Source organism: Populus trichocarpa, chromosome 1 (genome assembly GCF_000002775.5).
Source record: "Populus trichocarpa isolate Nisqually-1 chromosome 1, P.trichocarpa_v4.1, whole genome shotgun sequence".
In the NCBI taxonomy this organism is placed as follows: Eukaryota; Viridiplantae; Streptophyta; class Magnoliopsida; order Malpighiales; family Salicaceae; genus Populus; species Populus trichocarpa.
In genome coordinates this window covers 49203684-49222845 of record NC_037285.2, presented here as the reverse complement: position 1 = coordinate 49222845, position 19162 = coordinate 49203684, and the positions used below count along the sequence as shown (strand labels likewise).

The 19162-nt window shown below is 34.1% G+C and overlaps 3 protein-coding genes across 6 annotated transcripts; 2 read left to right on the top strand and 1 right to left on the bottom strand.

Annotated features, from left to right (window-relative positions):
• Positions 1 to 510: 510 nt before the first annotated feature.
• Positions 511 to 2287, top strand: LOC7471696 (uncharacterized). Of its 2 annotated transcripts, none has more exons than XM_052447171.1 (2): positions 511 to 956; positions 1272 to 2287. In XM_052447171.1, the coding sequence occupies exon 2, from the start codon at positions 1430 to 1432 to the stop codon at positions 2174 to 2176; it is 747 nt and encodes a 248-aa protein (XP_052303131.1). In that variant the 5' UTR covers positions 511 to 956; positions 1272 to 1429; the 3' UTR covers positions 2177 to 2287. The 2 variants fall into 2 exon arrangements, with proteins under 2 accessions (XP_052303131.1, XP_024449438.1); XM_024593670.2 differs by having other exon boundaries at positions 512 to 956; positions 1083 to 2287.
• Positions 2288 to 3658: 1371 nt separating this feature from the next.
• Positions 3659 to 7844, top strand: LOC7457646 (uncharacterized). Of its 3 annotated transcripts, none has more exons than XR_002976944.2 (7): positions 3659 to 3816; positions 4262 to 4641; positions 5192 to 5408; positions 5911 to 6003; positions 6174 to 6261; positions 6977 to 7344; positions 7444 to 7844. XR_002976944.2 is itself a non-coding variant. In XM_002300537.4 (6 exons), exons 1-6 carry the CDS (start codon positions 3743 to 3745, stop codon positions 7253 to 7255), a joined length of 1131 nt encoding a protein of 376 aa, XP_002300573.1. In that variant the 5' UTR covers positions 3659 to 3742; the 3' UTR covers positions 7256 to 7844. The 3 variants fall into 3 exon arrangements, 1 of the variants encoding a protein (XP_002300573.1); XR_008059611.1 differs by having other exon boundaries at positions 7438 to 7844; XM_002300537.4 differs by having other exon boundaries at positions 6977 to 7844.
• A 255-nt stretch (positions 7845 to 8099) lies between these two features.
• On the bottom strand, positions 8100 to 12169 carry LOC7457645 (LRR receptor-like serine/threonine-protein kinase RGI3). Its single transcript, XM_002299018.4, has 2 exons — positions 9058 to 12169; positions 8100 to 8953 (listed from the first exon to the last, which is right to left on the bottom strand). The coding sequence occupies exons 1-2, from the start codon at positions 11879 to 11881 to the stop codon at positions 8490 to 8492; spliced, it is 3288 nt and encodes a 1095-aa protein (XP_002299054.1). The 5' UTR covers positions 11882 to 12169; the 3' UTR covers positions 8100 to 8489.
• Between the last annotated feature and the right edge of the window lie 6993 nt (positions 12170 to 19162).

Sequence of the window (19162 nt, the reverse complement as noted above, 5' to 3'; positions counted from 1 at the left end):
GTTTGTTTTTAAAGGCTTTATTGCTCATTACTTTGAATAAATGAATTGATTGCAATCAGCCTTTAAAAATTTGAACAACACCACCTTAATTAATTGTTGTATTATTAATCAAGGTACATGAACATGGAAAACAAACTCAAAAGCTCTTTACAAAAAACTAAACCTAAAAGAATGAATGATGAAAAACAAAGCAAAAAATGTTGGAAACAAGGTAAAAGAAGTATTGCTTAGTATGTAGAATATTTTCCATTCAACCTTTTTTTATATGATTCTTTAAACCAAAATTGATATATAATTAATTCTTATAATTGTCAAAATTAATTCTTTGTATGACTTGAGCTCAAAACCTATTTTGCACGGTTTTTTTTTTCTAAATGCTTTGGTACCTTGTAGGTTTATTTTTAAATTTTTATCTTTTCATTGTATAAGTTAAAAGAAAATCTTATATTCTTTTTGAAGTTGGATAGAGACAAATAGAAGAAAAATTTTATGGTTTCATGTTGTTGGAAGGAGTGAACCAAAGGCAAAGGGGACCTATAGCAAAAATTTTGAGAAAAAATTGTACTTGCTAAAAATAGTTGCAAAGTTCTGCTGAAGGTGGGTACCAGACTTGGCCAAATTTAGCTAACTGAACAGCTTGGCTTAAAATTGATGGACAATAGCTACTTTCAATTAAAATTGCAGAGGAATAATTTCTGTTTCAGCCTTTTCTTTGACAGCCTCAGGTTAGTTGCATTTCTCAAAGTTATCTAATCATTTCTTGATGTCACATTTTCATGAGTTTCCAAATCCATTACCTGAGTCTCCTGCAACATATATTTTGATTCCTGCAAATTCCATACAATGTCTCTCCCTGTCTCTTGAACATTTTGGTTCCTTCCTTATCTTCAATCACCATCGAGAATCGTGTCGGATTCAACGTGTGATATTGGTCTGTCAATGCTGATTAGGCCAAGGTAACCACCCTTTTTGTGTTTCTTAAAGGAAGCTTGCATGGTATTAGATTTCTTAAGAAAGTTGATTGATTTCTCTTTTGAGGACATATGACCGATGTTAATATGATGTTTTTCTGCGTTTTGCAGGTAGTTTTCCAATTCATGTGCATTGAAACAATCAGTAATTGCTGCAGGGGAACTGCTTTTGGTGTTTGATCCTTTTATGAAGATTGAAATGTGTAGCCTGTTCCATCACAACATCTACAAGCTCAAGGCCTAATTTGTCGAAATAGAAGGCATTCATTACGTTTTACATTATGTTTGCTCATCTTCCAGGAGCTGAGCCAGCTAACTATCCGAAACCGTCATCCACGGAGAAAGAAACCGAGGAGCAGACAACAAACAAATCTCCTCAAATCTCTGTCACCTACATCTACACGGTGGAGGTAGCAGAATTGCGCAGCAATGTAACAGTTACATGGAACAAAAATGTTATGAACTGTTCTCTTAGCATTAGTGTAGAAAACCCTTTGGATGAAAGTCATTACACTTGCAAGATTGATATAAAGACTTGGCAATTTTGGGGGAAAAAAGGTCTAAAATCTTTTGAAGTAGATGGAAAAAGAGTAGATGTTTACTGGGATTTTCGACAAGCGAAATTCTCAAACCATGCTGAGCCCTTATCAGATTACTATGTTGCTTTGGTCTACAATGAAGAGGTGGTTTTAATGCTTGGAGATATGAAGATGGATGCTTTCAAGAGAACCAAAAAGAGACCATCATTGACAGAACCTATATTGCTGTGCAAGAAAGAAAATGTGTATGGGAAGAGATCATTTTGTGCCAAGGCAATGTTCCAAAACGACAAGACAGAACATGACCTCGTCATTGAATTTTCTTTGTCAGGACTAGGTGATCCTGAAATGGGGATTACTGTAGATGGATTCGAGGTGATTCGAGTAATGAATTTGAATTGGAGATTTAGAGGCAATGAGAATATGAAAGTGGATGATGTTGGGGTACAGATTTTTTGGGATGTTCATGATTGGTTGTTTAGTGGCTCTAGCACAAGTCATGGATTGTTCATCCTGAAGCCAGCAGCCCAAGAAGGTGGGGATGATAAAGTTGGAGAAGGTAGACATTGCAGAGGCAATGATGGAGGCATGTATGATTCACCAAAGGAAAGGTCTTCTTCAACACCAGGGTTTTTCCATGTTATAAATGCTTGGAAATATGAGTAGGGAGGGTATGGTCAATCTTTGATTAAATTGCTGTTCTATACTTCTTCTATTAGACTATTAAGAAACATTTCTATGTTCAAAAACAAAGACAATCAACTTTCCTTCTTCTTTTCTTTGTATGCTTGTGTTGTTCGATCATTGCAGCTGAAATCAAATCACTAGTGTTGTTAAATAGTCGAAAAATAAAAGTTTTTCAGGTAGAAAAGCATGAGATTTTAGGCAGAAAAAATAGAGGCTGAATCTTTGAGCTAAATGCCTGCCTTTTCTTACCTTTTTTGTTTCCACAAAGTTGTATTTTATTTCGGGTCACATTTATAAAACCTGACTTATCTAATAGCTCAACCCATTAACCTGAAGTTTAATTCGAATTAAGTTTTATTTTCAATTATAATTTATTTATTAAATCATATTATTTTAATTTTTTTTTAAAATAAAATAGTATTTTTTTATTTAAAAAACATTAAAATAATATTATTTTAATAAAAAATAAATTAATTTGTCTAAGCCACAAATTGACTTGACCAACCCACAACTTTAGCCTTATAAGAGGGTGCTTGGCAGTGTGGTAGCGGTTGCTTTTCAAATAATTTTTTGTGCCGAAATGCATGCCAATAATTTTTTTTTATTTTTTAAAAATTATTTTTGATACCAGCACATCAAAACGATCCAAAACGTACAAATCATATTAAATTTTAGTAAAAAAAAAAATTAAAATTTTTAGAATCACGATTTGCACCGTGTTCCCAAACATATTCTAAGTGGCTTAAGGCTCAATATACATACGCCGTATCAAAAGCAGTCCACATATATATATATATATATATATATATATATATATATATATATATATATATATATATATATATATAATGCTTCATGATATCACCTTTTATTTTCATTTTGCAATCATATTGCAAAAAATTAAAGAAATGGAGTAAATTATTTTATTGAAAGTCACAAGTTTTACTTGATTATTTTCTATTTACAGGCACGTACTATTTATTTTATTATAAACTTGACTAATTTGAATCTAACAATACTATAAGATATTATGAATGCACAAAATTGTTTTACAAGTAAATTTAATAACTCTTCAATCTAAAACCTGGTTTATATTTATTTTTATTAAACTATTTTATTTTAATTTTTTTAAATCAAAACTTGAATTAATTAGGATTAATTCTAAACTCCCAACTTGGTTAGATCTTATAACTATAATTATGATTATAAATTTCATCTCCTTTTATATTATTAAAAAACTTCTAAACATTATTTTCTCATACTAAAAATATGAAAATTATTATTTTTTCTTTCATGTGTTTATAATATTTCTATAGAAAGAATTAATATGAAATGAAAACCATCCAAACAATCATAATAATAACAATAATAAGAAGAAGTTCCTTCCCTCCATGGACGTTAATTAACTGCACCAACTGACAAAGTCATCTTCCACGCGCCTATAAATAAAATGCCCCTACGCGCGATTTAAACAAAACCCCCCCTCTTCTCTACATTAGGGTTTAGCAATTGTTCTGTAAAGGAACTTGAAAATCAAACTCCAAAATGTCAATTTTCGCGGGAAATCTAGCCTCCAAAGTCTCATCATCTCTTCAATTTCGCGTCTCCGTCATTCCCTGGTAAGATTCTTCTCTCAAATTCATTTACCCTCTGCTTGGTTGCTGAGAAAATGAAGGAAAAGGAAAGAAAGTCTGTATTTGGCCAAAATTTTCCCTCTTCTTTAACAGATAAATTTAAAAAAATTGATTTATTTTTCCATTTAATTTTGTGTGTTTATGATTTTAAGCTTAAAGATTAAAACTTTTTTAATCAGCTAAAAGTAATTAGTCTCTAATCATTCAGTGTTTATTTATTTGGATTTCTTTTTTTGGTTGGTTAGTTAAAGTGATAAAGTCTTGATTTTTTTGGAGGGATAAACAGTTAAAAACTAAAGCTTTAATCAGCCAAAGAGCTGAAGCGCTCATATATGTGAAATCTTGATTTACTCTCATTTATTTTTGCGGTTATAGTAAAAATGGGAAGCGATCTTGTTGGTTAAAATGATATGTTTTCGATAATTTGTAGGGTAAAGAGAAACAATGCTGTACTGTGTTTAAAAGGAAGGGAGTTTAACAGTTCATCGGTTCCGGTTAGATACACTCCTAAGAGATCTTCAAAGAGTGATGAGATAGAGAATTCTTTGCCTATGAAAGGTGATAAAAAGAGGGTATTTGGTAAAAATTTGGATGGTGTAAGTGGAAATTTTGGTTTGAATGACAAGGCAAAAGGTCGAATGGGTTCTGAGAAGAGAGTATTTGAGAATCCCTTGCCTGTGAAGAGTTCTGAGAAGAGGGTATTTGATAAAAACTTGGATGGAGTAAGGGGAAATTTTAGATTGAATGAGAAGGTGAAAAATCAAAATCGAATTTGCAATGAGAGCCTGTCGTTTGATGATGCTCGGCAAGGTAATTCTGTTATTGACAATGTTTTTCTTTTTTCTTAATATTTGAATGAGAATTAAGCTTTGAGTGGATGCTAATTATTGATTAGTATCTTGTATTTATGTGGCATGTGTTTATGCTGTTAGGATTTAATTATCAGTGATGATTTGGAAAGCTTATGCATGTATGAGCTTCCAGCTGTTCCTTTAACCCGCTTGCTCTATACTTGAAGAGACAATCGGGTTCAGGGCATCGGAAGCATATATAAATGACCGGCACTATGTGCTTCCACAAGTGCAAGCTTTCAAAATGATTTAGTTTCTAGTTATCTGGTTATATGCAGTTTAAAACTGTACATTTTGAATTGGTTAATAGGACTTTAAGAGGTCATCTTAGTTTTTGTTCTCATAGTTTCCTATACCCACCCTCATCCCTTCTGTGCATGTTCATTATAAGCAAGCATCAGTACAATGCCATCATTAACAATGTTTTGCATGTATAGCTGCGTTGTTCTGTATACCATTTCCCCCTGTTCTCGCACTAAGTTCAACTTCAATTTGTTTATGTTCATCAGTCAAGCAAAATGCTTTAGAGGTAACAGCATTTTCACAGTTAGGAGAAAAAATCAATCATGAATCGGAACCCAGAAGTCATGAACTCATGGGGGAGCCTGAAGAGGATGTTGAAGAGAGTGTAATGCAACAAGAAAAGGATATTTCTAATCAGAGCATGATAGTGCATAAAATTATGCAAGATGCTGAAAAGGTGGCCGTTGGTTTACTTGCAAGAAGGTTAAAGCATAGTTTTAATTTTATTGCCTTGTTACTATTCTTTGTTGGTTGTTAGCAATGTCATAGAATTGTTTCACTTAACTGAAATGCAACATTTGAGTTTTTCAATTCAAGTGATTCATTCCTAATGGCAATCATATGTTAGCAATTGGATTGCCTTCATTACATTTTCCTCTCACGTGTCCCAAACAGCAGTACAATTTGTAATAATTACTCATGGATTTTCTATGCTTGCTGCAGTAGCATATTTCACGGTTGTAAACCCTCTTAATTATTTAGTCTTACAAAATGAACCGAACTTTAAGACCAGAGATCTCAATGACCCTTGAATTCTCATGTTCCATCCTGTTAGCTAACTGCCATTGTAGTTTGAGACTCAATTAACTTGAATTGCTTGGATAGTTTTAAATGGAAAGGAGATATTTTTTTTTTTACTAATATTGTTAAGGGCACATTTATCTGTGTGGACCTATCACCTTAAGCTTGTTTACTTTCCTCACAGAGCATATACAGCAGTTGAACTGAGAAAGAAATTGCATGGAAAAAGATTTCCTCCTGATATTGTGGAGGCAGTGATTGGTGATTTCGAGAGCAGGTGCATGGCTGACTTGATTTTATGAAGTTTTATTTTCAGGCTGTCTTATGTGTTCCCATATTCTTGTTACACGCTTTTAATACTTGATGTCATTTGCTCTTTTCACTGAGGAAATTTTGTGCTTCCACAAGCATTAAAATATAGATCTTAATCTTTTCTTTTTGTTTCAGAGGGCTGGTCAATGATGGCTTGTACGCAGAAACATATTCTCGATCTAGATGGTCTTCCTCAAGCTGGGGACCTAGGCGGATCAAGAAAGTAATCTAATTCTCTCAGTTCATCCTTTCCTGACAAAATGTCTAACTAATGCTGGGTAGATAACATTATTCTATCATTGTATTCTGTCCTTTTTCCGGTTAGCTTCACGTTCAGCTTCACCATCTGTCACCTGATAAATGTCACTCTATTGTTATCTTTTTTATTTTTTTAAGAAAATTATATTTCATAGCTAGAACCTAGGCATCTACTGCAATATCTCATTCCTAAAGAATCCATTTATTTGGCAAACTTGATTTGGAATGGTATCTTTAGAGGAAGGGTCAAAATATAATAATCGTTGTTTGGTCTTAAAAGTTTTGCTAGTTTGTTTTTCTGAGATGCTGGCAAAGAGATAGGTGTATGGAGTAGGTTACCAGAACAGTTGGTGAAATGCTAATACAGTAAGCTGCAGCGAAGCAATATGACTTAGACTTCAAATTTTATGTCATTAACATGCCGTATAATGCAGTGGCTCCTAGCTATCTGCAAGAGATCAGGATTCATATTTATTGTTCTTCATTGATGATGATAAGATCATTGCGTGTTAGTGAACAATGACTTTAGTGGATAAATTCCAGTTAGTGCACCTTTTCCAATAGAAAACAAGAAAAAGAAGGGAAAGGAAGAAAAGACAAATAATAAATGTTTTTAGTTTCTGTTATTTGAATGAAAAATGTGTTGACTACTTGGTATTGGAGTGTAATTGTTTGAACAGGCGTTGTCCAACAAAGGAGTGAGTGAAGCTGATACAGACAAGGCACTAAAACTGGTTTTTGAGGATGGTGACTCCGATGAACAAGAATCAAAAGTGGGCATGTCAAAGATTTCTATGGATCAGCTATTGATTCAGGCTTCAAAACAATGGCTTCGAGGTCAGGATGTTCCCAAAGATACACGAAAATCAAGACTTATTCGGTGGCTTCAGTATCGTGGTTTCAACTGGGATGTTGTTAATTTTGTATTGAAGAAGCTAGAATCACAGCATATCTCCTAGAGCACAATAAGAGCCATTCCTGGTGCCAACTCAGGAATGAATGTGGGCCATCCCCAAATTAGCTAATGGTCCATCTGGTCACTTGAATTGTAAGTTGCTTAATGTGGATAGAATTACTGTCTCCAGTAGCACACACTCGGCTGTGGCCTAAATGTTGGACACTTCAACTCTTACTGTGCAAGTTTTAGGTTGCATCAGCATACCCCAGTGCCATCACATCTTGTAGACTGAAGTCCACCTGAATGAAGACAACCTCCAAGACAAAGCAGCAAGTGGAACAACTAGATTTTGGAAGATCATCACAGTTTTTACACATAATGGGAATATTCATGCACCCATGAAGTGCAAAATTTTCATTGAGATCTTGTTAGTGTTGGTTTACATGTCAACTCTTCTGATTTGCCCTTGAAAACAAAAACCACTAATTACTCCACTTCCGTACCTCATTTTTATGCTGTAGAAAAATACTGGAACTTGTGTATTATTATTAGACAGAGATTGGACTGCCTTATGTCTCGCCCCTGACTGCTATAATTTTCAAGTGGGTCTGAAAACCTTTTGAACGTGAGCAACAGTTGTTTATAAATCATTATCTTGCTATTTATAAACGGGTATGATGGTCCTGCTTGTGCATGTGCTTCTGAATTAAGACATGCAGTCTCTTCTAAACCAAGTTTAGTATCCTTTGAAAGAGTTTTTTCTTGTTCATTGCTGGAAAGTCTCTCTCAGACAGCACATGGTCATGTGATGAAAGAAACGTGGGTCCATGTGAACTCGGCTGGAAAGACTGGTCTTATTGTATGTGTGTGTGTGTGTGAGTGAGTGAGTGAGGGAGAGAGAGAGATAGAGAGAATCCATTCCATGGCAATAAGTTCCAATTACATAGATTCAAATGAACCAATCATTGGTCCAGCTTCTACATAGCCTGCAGTCATTCTCTTGCCACTATCCCTACTTCCAAGATAATCCAATCCACCTCTAGTATTGGAGCTATCAAACAGCTTTCAATCTAACCCTCTATAAGCCCCAAAAGTTCTTATTTTTGTTACATATGTTAATGTTCTGGACTGAATTTACTCGAAGGAATCAGTAGTACAATCTACAACACCATATATAGTGAAAACTACAATTCAAAAGGGTAAAATTACACTAAAAATTCCCACTGTGGTTGCACATTTTAATGGATCCTTCTATGGACAAAAGCACTCAAACCTCCTATTTTCCAAGGCTTTATTCAATATTTGATTGAATCATCTGAGAAGTCAAAGGAACAGTTTGAAGATCCTTGTGAAACGACAATCCTAGCAGGAGGTGATGAGCGAACGGCTGTCAAATTAACCCCTTTGGACAGGTCAGGTTCTGCCCTTACGGTATCGACGTGCCGAATCTCCTTTAACATTGCAACAACATCCTTCATCATTGGACGATCATCAACTCGAGTGCTGATGCACAGGAATGAAACTGCTAATGTTTGGAGCATTTCATGCATTGTAGGGTCAGCTCTCCCTATAAGCTTTGAATCAAGAATGTCAGCTGGATCTTTCTTGCTAGCTAAATGTTCCCTAACCCACTGAACCAAATGTGCACCACCAGGCAAAGTTGGGTCTAATGGATGCCTCCCTGTTAAAACCTCTAGAAGCACCACGCCAAAACTGTACACATCACTTTTCTCGGTAATACGCTGCATCGATGCATGCTCTACGGAACAAAAACCAAGAACAATTAGACATGATTAGTGATTTAGTAAGCTGAATTAATTGAAGTGACAAAATTAATTTGATTGAACCAAAATCAAGAATTACCTGGAGCCATATATCCATAAGAACCAGCAAGTTGAGGTCTTTGAGTGGGCTTGCAAAAATCATCATCAGAATTGTTATTCACCACCCTTGCTAGGCCAAAGTCAGCTAGGTAAGGTTCATAGCCTGGTCCTAACAGAACATTCATGGCTTTAACATCCCCATGTAGAATTGGTGGGAGACAGTCATGGTGCAGGTATGCAAGTGCATGTGCCACACCTAACAAAACATCATATCTAGCTTCCCATTCTGCTCCTCCCTTGCCAGCACCATGAAGGAGTGAACTCAAGCTTCCATGTGGGAGATAATCATAGAAAAGCAACTTCAAATTCTTGTTTGAACACCAGCCTAGAAGCCGGACAATGTTTCGATGTCTGATTGAACCGAGAGTCTGAATTTCAGAATTGAAAGCACCAGACTCTTCTGATGACCACATCTTCTTTACTGCTATCATCTCCCCGTTGGGAAGAATCACCCTGTACACAACTCCAGAGCTGCCAGTGCCTATGACATTAGCTGACGTTAGATTTTTTACTATGTCGTCAACGGAGAATTCAAGCTTCTGATACAAAGTCATTTCCCACGTATCATCTTCCATCAGCCCATGACTACCAATGCGAGCACGAACTAGCATGTAGATAGCTAGTAGTATTAGAACTGCACTGGCACTGAGAAGAACAGACATCAATAGTTTCATTGCTGATCTAGTGTGTGCTCCAGGTCCCAAGTGGACTCCTGGTGTTACTACACCTCCAGCAATGTAGAGACCTTGATTTGAAGCAAGGTCACTAAGCGGAAGCTTTCGAAAAAATGGGGTGTTAGGCAATTCACCAGAGAAATCATTGAAGGAGACATTAAGGAAAACAAGGTTTTGGAGATTTGCAAGAACATCTAAGCTTCCTTCAAGCTTGTTGTGAGAGATGTCAAGTACTCCCAACTTGCTCAGATCAGAGAATTGGGATGGGATCTTGCCGGAAAACTGGTTGCAGCTAAGATTGAGAGAGATTTCCAGGGCTGGGATTTGACCAAGTTCCTTTGGGATTTCTCCAGAGAAACCATTGTCTCCAAGGTTAAGCAATTGTAGCTTACTGCATAACAATATCTCTGCTGGAATTCCACCTGAAAGTTGATTCTTCGCCAAATTAAGCTTGGTTAATTCAGTCAATGACCCAATGCGATGAGTCAGTGAACCTGTAAGCCTATTGTCTGAGACATCCACATACTGTAGGCTCTTAGGCAGAGTATCAGGTACAGAACCAGTGATCCCATTTGAATGGAGATCAAGAAACTCGAGGTTTTGACATCCAGATATTGATAGAGGGATTCCTCCAACAAGAAGATTGTTACTCAAATCAACGAAATTCAAAATCTTCAAATTTCCGATCTCCGATGGAATAGTACCTCCTAACCTGTTGCCATTCAGCCTCAACCTATACAAGTTGGTGCAGTTCCCTATATCAGGTGGTATAAAGCCAGATAAATCATTGGAAAGTATCAGTAACTTGCTGAGATTCTGCAATCCAAAAATCTGCTTTGGTATTGAGCCAAAAAGACTGTTATATGATAGATCAAGAGCCTGAAGATTCTCGCACTCTGAAAGAGACTCTGGGATATTGCCTGTTAGATTGTTCTGCCAGGCAAAGAATAGAGTCAGGCTCTTTAGGCTGCCGATACCAGCAGGAATCTCACCGGAGATTTCATTGTTGTCCACTTCTAAATGACTGAGAGCAGTACAATTGGTGATTTCAACAGGTATGGTACCTGTTAACTGATTAACACTCAGCTGAAGCTCTTCAAGCTTCAAAAGGTTTCCAAAGCTTCTCGGTATGCTTCCTGTTAGAAGATTCTCGGATAAATCAATGACTGTAAGCTCTGTGCAACGTCCAAGCTCATCTGGGATAGCCCCTACTATGCTGTTCTGCCACAAGAGCAAACTCTGAAGCTTGCTGAGTTTCCCAATTCGCCTCGGGATTGGACCGGAAATAGAATTCTGATACAGATACAGGTTCTGCAACTCACTGCAATCTCCAATCTCTTCTGGGATAGAACCTGACAAGAGTGCCGTGTAAATGGCTACTGTTTGAATCCTTTTCAGCTTCCCAATTGATGAAGGAAGACTCCCAGAAATGCTGGTTTCAGCGAGCCCTAAAACAACCAAGTTGGTGCAGTTTCCAATCTCCTGAGGCACCTCACCCTTCAGATTTTTATTCCCACCTGCTCTAAAAATCTGTAATCTGCTTAATGCTCCAATGCTCTGCGGAATTTCGCCACTGAGTTGATTGTCGAAAAGAGTCAGATACACTAGACTTGAGAGGTTTCCAATATCAGAAGGAATGGCACCTTCAAGAAAATTTGTGTTGAGAGACAAATTTTGCAACTTCCTTAGTCTACATATTTCCTCTGGGATTTCACCCGAGAGAGAATTATCACTAAGATCAATGAGAGTAAGCTCAAGATAATCTCCGAACGCTTTTGGTATTGCACCGGTAAGATTGGTTGATGAAAGGATAAGGCTCTTCAAGGACTTGAGAGGCTGGAAATTTGAAGGCAGTGGGCCTTGCAAATTTACTGCTTTCAAGTTTATCTCTATAATGTTGCCATTTGAGTTGCAATGGACCCCAAACCATTTGCATGGACTTGAGTCTAAAGGGTTCCAAGAATTTAGTACATCTGTGGAGGTGTTTAAACTGTTCTTCCATGCTAAAAGAGCTTGGCCTTGCTCGTCAATGGAGTAGCAAGAACGCAAGAGAAGAGAGTTTATGGACAGAAGTAAGGTGAAGGAGAAGATATTGGGAGAAAGTAAGAGATTCCTTAGAGGTGCAGGCATTGCTGCTGATAGAAGAGAAGAGTTGGTCTGTGTTGGGATTGTTGAGGGAGGAACCCCATGTTTTGTTTATAGAAGAAAAGCAGAAGATCTGGATCCAAGTCCACCACCTTCTTCTTTTTTCTTTTTTTTTTAATTATTAATATTGTATTTGGCATAGCTGTTAATTCAGAGATGGTGATGCAGATGGATACTAATTTGGTTTTATTTAAGTAATTAGTAGATGGATGCTGCTGTTGATATCACCTTCTTTTGCTCTTGCTGTCACTTACTAAGCAAAGTGTTTTTGTACTTTCCTTCCAAAGTTCAATTTCAGTTTGCTACATTCTGTACAAAACTTTTGGAGTTTTTTTTCTTAAAAAAAAGTGATATTCTATGTTATTGTGAAAATTAATATTTAACAGATTTGATAGATTAACTTGGTAATTCACTAACTCAAGACTAGACTAGACGTGGATCAAGTTTCAAATTAAATTGAATGAGAATTAATCAATTAAACACAATCAATTGAATGAACCAATCGATTCCTAGGTCGATCTAATCAAAATCCAAATCTGCTGGATGACTTGTTAACCAAAATTTTCCTTTTTAAGATTCACATTTATAGCTATCCTATATGGTTTCCACTTTCCAGGTCGAGCTGTTGCCACTCTTGTGGTCACATAGCAGAGTCAAGTTCACAGAAAAATTGTATCTCCCAAGATTTTTGATTGATTGATATTATGCTTACAAACGAGTCCTGAGGCTGAGAGACTGATTGAAATCAAAGAGTAACATCTTCAGGGCATGGTTGATTGATGGGTTTAGATTTTGATAGCTTCAAGATCAAACCAACTTGACACAGCAACCGTTGGATATGTATTAATTTGTCGAGGATCCCATGAATCCAAGACAACTGTGTCAAAGAACCATCTGAACCCAATAGCTTAAGCTGTTAGGTGAGGTCCCAGGATATGATTTATATTATTCTCTAACACACCCCCTCAAGTGAAAGCCCTTTGGGCTTGAAACTTGCACATGCCCACATTACTTTGTGCTTAATTTTTATCAAATAAATGGGGATGGTGAGATTCGAACTCGTGACCGCTTGGTCATCAAGGCTCTGATACCATGTCAAAGAACCATCTGAACCCAATAGCTTAAGCTGTTAGGTGAGGTCCCAGGATATGATTTATATTATTCTCTAACAAACTGAAGCAGGTGGTCCATCGTTTTATGTGGTCACAGTTGCAGAGCCATCGTGTGTTTTTGTTAACTGCTGTGCTTTAGTAGCTTGTCAATGTTTTCAAGCAGCCAAGTATACAGTTTAGAAACCTACTCTTAGCCGATTTATGGGAATTACCATGAAACACAGTTAATCTAAAATAACATGCACACCCCCCTCATCAAATCCAGAAAATGCAACTGAGATTAGAATTCGAGTTAATGAATTACAAATCATACGTAAAGTGAGATGGGAGTAATAATGATGTATTTAATACTGGTAAAATTCTAGATAAAGAGAAAAGGGAAGTGGAAAGATATATTTTGGATTTGTTAAATACAAGTTGTGGAAGGAGGTGGAATCCATAGTAAATAGTGAAGAGCACATGAAAGCAAGGAATAAGTGAAAATTCATGGGAATTTCTTTCTTAAATTAGACTGCAAATCTTGTAGTTCTGTCGGGTGGTCTCTGCTGTAAAGGATTAAAATTTGAGGGAGTGGATGGGACAACATTATCTACTTGAGATTTGTTAATTACCACTTTTAATTATTACACGATGGATCACTAACCATGTGCTATGCCAATTTGCTCCCTTCTCTTACAACTTGGATCTGTCTAGTGGGTAAATCTGGAAATAAACAGATTCAAGGCTTCAACTGGTCTGGATTAGAAAGAAAAATTAAAGTATTTTTTATTAAAATAATATTTTTTATTTTTGAAAAAATAAAAAAAATACCCAGCTGATGATCAGATTGGATTTGCTCTTCCATTATCTACTCATGGGCTGCGGGATCTGGAAAATAAAATATTAGTGGAAGTGTTATGAATTGATTGTGAACATTCCCTTTTAACCAGGATGAATTTTACTTGGTATTGTAACCATTTTCTTTTAATTTATTACAAGCAAAATATTTGTAAAAAAAAAAAAAAACTGTACAAACAGTGGTAATTAACTAATAATAATGGAGTATTATTCAATTTGAGATTTCCAGAAATCTGGAAACAAACTCCATCATTATTTTTTTCTGGTTTCCAAGAAACAATTTCCAAATATAAGAAAGAAATACAGCATATATATTGAGCCATGAATTAAATATGATGCGCAATATCCTGGCCATGCATGCATGGTCCTCAGTCCTTGCAAACATTCAGTGATAAAGACCATTCAAGCTGTGGTCAGAGCAAAGCAGAGCTGCTCTGTGAGCTTTTATCTGTAGATGAACACCGATGGTGATGATGAGATTTCTCAGTCTAGTGAAGAACTCTTACCCGCAAATAAACTAATAATTTTTATATGGATGGTATTGAGCTTGTAAAATCATAAAATAAAATAAAAAACACCATAAAATGTATGGACCCCAAGAGCTTCATACGAAGGAGAGATAAGGTACTTTACTCCTTTTCATTTTCACCCTCCAAACCATTATTTGCTTCTCTCCAAATAATTTGTATCGCAATTTGACTAGCTTATAGCTATTAAGGGAGTGATTGGGAATTCTTAAAAATTTTGATTTTTTTTTTAAAATAATTTTTTATATATATTATTAGATTGTTTTGATGTGCTATATCAAAAATAATTTTTAAAAAATAAATAAAATTTATTTTAATACATTTTTAAACGAAAAGCACTTTAAACTACCACTATTACTACAATCCAAAAAAACCCTATCTAATTCAGGTTTACCTATTGCAACCTCTAGTTATGAATTAGACAAGTTGATAAAAAATATTAAAAACCTGAAATGATGTTATTTTTTAAAAAAATTATTGGGTTCAGATGTAAACACTCCTTACTTAAATTAAGCTTTCCACTCAAGCAATCAGCTCCAACGATATTTAAAATGTGTTTGTTTTTATATTTAAAAAATAATTTTGAGATATTTTGAATTTTTTTTAATTAATTTTTTTATATTTTTAAATCTTTTTAATGTTAAAAATAATTTTTTTAAAAATATATTATTTTAATATATTTCAAAATAAAAATTTTTTAAAAAAATGATGAATAATATAATATCAACATTAATAGCTATGGTGTGTGTGAGTGTGTAGATAGAGACACGGTGCATGAATGTATTGCAAGACATAGATGCAACTAAAAGATGTTTGGCAGAAAATAAATGAAGAAGAGAAAAACGAGGGCAAGTGATGTTGGTGAGAAAGTGAGGAGCCGAGAAATGAAGGGACAACGTCCAAACAGAGAGACAGAGACAGTAGATAAAATATACATGGATCTCCCTCCCTCCCTTCATTTGACCTTCCTCCTCCTCCTCAGATTAATAACGCATATGAACATACTTAATTAATTATATCTGTTAGAGAATAATATAAATTATATTCTAGAACCTCATCTAACAGCTTAAGTTATTAAGTTTAAATGGTTCTTTGACATGGTATCAGAGCCTTAATGATCAAACGGTCACGAATTCAAATCTCACCATCCTTATTTATTTGATAAAAATTAAGCACAAAGTAATGTGAGACTGTGTAAATTTTAAGCCCAAAAGACTTTCACTTGAGAGGGTGTGTTAGAGAATAATATAAATTAACTTCACCTAACAGTTTAAATTATTGGGTTGAGATGGTTCTTTAACAATATTATATATTAATTTATTGAGTTTGCATTAATTAATGGATTATCATTTCTTATGTACATTTGAAATTCTTTACGTATAAATAATAATATTGCAAGATAAGAGCACAAAAATGACAATTTTTTAAAGAAAAAAACTGAAATAATATTATTTTGGATAAAAATTTTAAAAAAATCTTTAAAATTAACTTATTCAAACCTTTCAAAATAATTGCGCACTAGCTAGCTATAGGAGGCATATATATATATATATATATATATGGTTAATGTTGACATTGTAACTTCTAATCAAACCTTTCATTCTTGATTAAAAACTGATTGACAAACTAATAATAATTGCTCCGATCGAAATTATTTTTGAATCTCAACATCACATGGATATGATCTCATGTACGTAATGCAATATTTTCTTGAAAAAACATGAGATATTGGAATCTGATGGAGCAACGTACGTCTTGGCGTCAACTGAGATCGATGGAAGGGCAGACACGTGACATGATCTAAGATTTCTGGTTTTTCTAATCGCATAAAATTACTGGAAGATTAATTAACAGGGATGGTGATGGTGATGGTGATGGTGGAAGCTCCAAGGAATAAAGCATATGTTTTATGGTTTATTTTATAAGCACTATGCTTCCCTTTCCCTTCCCCCAGTGGTGCTAGTTTTAATTAATTTTCTCTTTTATCTTTATTTTTTTGGGTCAGATTTGGTTTTGGCATGGACAGCTGCACATGAGAAAAACAAAGGGGGCGGTGCCTCTTTATCAGATGTTACGGCCATGTTTGTTTTTGTGTTTTAAAAATGTTTTTTTTAAATAAAATAAATTTTATTTTATTTTTATCTTTGCTTTAAATTAATATATTTTTTAATATTTTTATATCATTTTTGATGCGTTGATGTTAAAATTAATTTTTGAAAAATAAAAAATATTATTTTAATATTTTTTCAAATGAAAGCACTTTTAAAAGCAACCATAACCACACTCCCAAACACCTTTATAATTTAAGTTATTAAACCTAGTTCGGCACATCATCTAATCTAGACTAGCTCGGTTTAAGATCAAAGTTATTTATTATTAAGAAAAAAAAGGGATGATATGAAAATTGAATTCAATGACATTACATGAAGCAACAATGAAAACACAAAGCAAAAATATATATATATATATATATATTCAATTAGGTTAGAAACAAATATGAACAAGATTTTCTATGTTCTAATTCGGTGAAAAGATGGAGAGATAAACATAATTTTCTATGTTCTAATTAAATCAAAAAGGGATAAACATAATCTTTCATATGCACAAATTGACGTGAAGATATCTTTCAACAAATCAAATCAAATCAAATAAATTGTGTATAAATACATTGTCCTCATGTATGTATGTATGTATGTATGTATGTGTACTCAGAACTAACTAAGAGCTAGACTGTGTGGATAAAAAATTGGACAAAGAAATTAAAGGCATTGAAACGTCCACGTTTCTTGCCTGCACTATATAGTATATAGTAGAAGGACATGTTCATACTTGAACAAGCAGGCATAGAGGAAGAAATTAGCATCATTAAGATTAACTAGGGTTAATAAAAACAAATTAAAAAAAAAATATTATGTTAAAAATCAATTTAAATCAAACTAACAAGCTAGTACTTGATTGATTAATATTGGAATTGTAAAAAGAAGTGGACCCTAAAAAAGAAAATAATCTATGCCATAAAGCTATCATGAGACTTTCTAGTTGGTACTTGGCCACACGTGCTCATGCATGATCCTTGATTAAATGGGATATGAACCCTAGCTAGCTAGATTATATTTTATTAATTTCAAATCCCTAATTAATAATACACCATGATGGATCCAAAACAAGATTTGTCATTTGCTTAATTGCGATCCCGTCGACTAAATCCTTAGGGTCCATGGCCGTCCAAGAGAAAATTGCCCATCTAATCATCCATCACCAAGCTGGATAAGTATATCAGTTCAAGTTTCTTGAATGAATTTTCTTTGGATTTGACTCTTAATAATTTGCCAAATCTATGTCCTACATCTTGACAATCTGATTGTCCGATTATGATAATCATTTGCCCTAACTTCATCATTTTTATCCAATTAATATATAATTCCAAAATAATTCCAAGTCCATGGTCAGAAGATATTCTCAAGTTCTTGACTCTTTGATTGTTTGTTTCCCAAATTTGCTTGTCATTTCAGAATCCATGATGATCACTTCAACTTCCAAGCAGAACAGGATGAGCATTATATTGGTAAACAAATATTGGTGTTATCTTGAGAAATCACAAGTTAAATTCAACTCAAATTAATGGGGAGTACGAAAGATTATTGGAGGAAGAAAGTGATCTATTATTGCGTAACCCAATTATTAGATCCCTGAAGAATCTACAAGCTCCATTGCAATAATATTAGAATTTTTAAAATAATTTTGGTAGTGTTTATTTATTGTTTTAAAATAAAAAAAGGATAAAAATATATAGCGAGAACACGAGAGATATCTTTGTGTAATTTTTATTTAAAAAGTATAGAATTTTACTTCAAAATTGATCTATAAATAAATCTATTTTATATCTTTGTTTATGTTTTTATGTTTTATATATATATAACGAAATGCAACCTTAATGTTTGTTTAACTTTTTTTTTTTTGTCTAATTATCAATCAAACAACAAGCTAGCTTCTTCTTTTTTTTTTCTTTTTTTATATATAAACAAGCTAGGTGTTCTATAAAAACCCTACTGTAATCTTATACAATTTCTTGACATATTTCAAAGATAATTCAAATTAAAATCCATTTTTTTTTTAAAAAAAAAAGATGTATGGAGGAGTTTCTTTTGCTCAGCAAAAGCTACTGTGTGATTCTATAACCATTTTAAAAAAAAAAAACAAATTGTGGACCTTTAGAACACTAGTATTTTGATTAAGAAAGGAATCTCCTGGCTCCAAGAAAAGAAAAGCAAGCAATAATCTCCCTTTGTCACAGCTTTATTTATTAATTATCTTTAATAATCTATCATAAACTAGCTTTATTAATTAACAAAGACAATGCACGCATATGAATTTGAAAAATAAAATAAAAATAAAGTATACACATATTAAATACATCATAATTTGGACTTTGAATAATTAAAAAGCATTCAAAGATGAGCTTAATTAATTAATCCTCCTTTAATTCCAATTTCCAAGTCACCATCTACCAAGATAAGATGCATTCCTTCGAGAATATTAATCAATTCTTGCACGATAATAACAAGGCATCATAGACCATGCTTTATTACTCTCTTTTTCTTTGATTTTTTTTTTTGCTATTAATTATTTTTTGGTGAGCTACCCGCGCCAAGACCATAAGGTAGAGACATAGAAGACATGTCAAAAATTCACATTAAATTTATTTATTTATTTATTTTATATTTTTATCGTTGTCTCTTTATTAATCCATCGTATTTGTTTTTTCTACCCCGAGAAAGCAATCAAACGCT

Bases quoted from the DNA above. Each gene is read 5' to 3' on its own strand.
- LOC7471696 (XM_024593670.2), top strand. From the start codon at position 1,253: ATGTTTGCTCATCTTCCAGGAGCTGAGCCAGCTAACTATCCGAAACCG.
- LOC7457645 (XM_002299018.4), bottom strand. From the start codon at position 11,881: ATGCCTGCACCTCTAAGGAATCTCTTACTTTCTCCCAATATCTTCTCC. The intron at 8,954-9,057 runs GTAATTCTTGAT...TTTGTTCCGTAG, and splicing joins TTATGGATATATGGCTCCAG to AGCATGCATCGATGCAGCGT.
- LOC7457646 (XM_002300537.4), top strand. From the start codon at position 3,743: ATGTCAATTTTCGCGGGAAATCTAGCCTCCAAAGTCTCATCATCTCTT. The intron at 4,642-5,191 runs GTAATTCTGTTA...TATGTTCATCAG, and splicing joins GTTTGATGATGCTCGGCAAG to TCAAGCAAAATGCTTTAGAG. The intron at 5,409-5,910 runs GTTAAAGCATAG...CTTTCCTCACAG, and splicing joins GTTGGTTTACTTGCAAGAAG to AGCATATACAGCAGTTGAAC.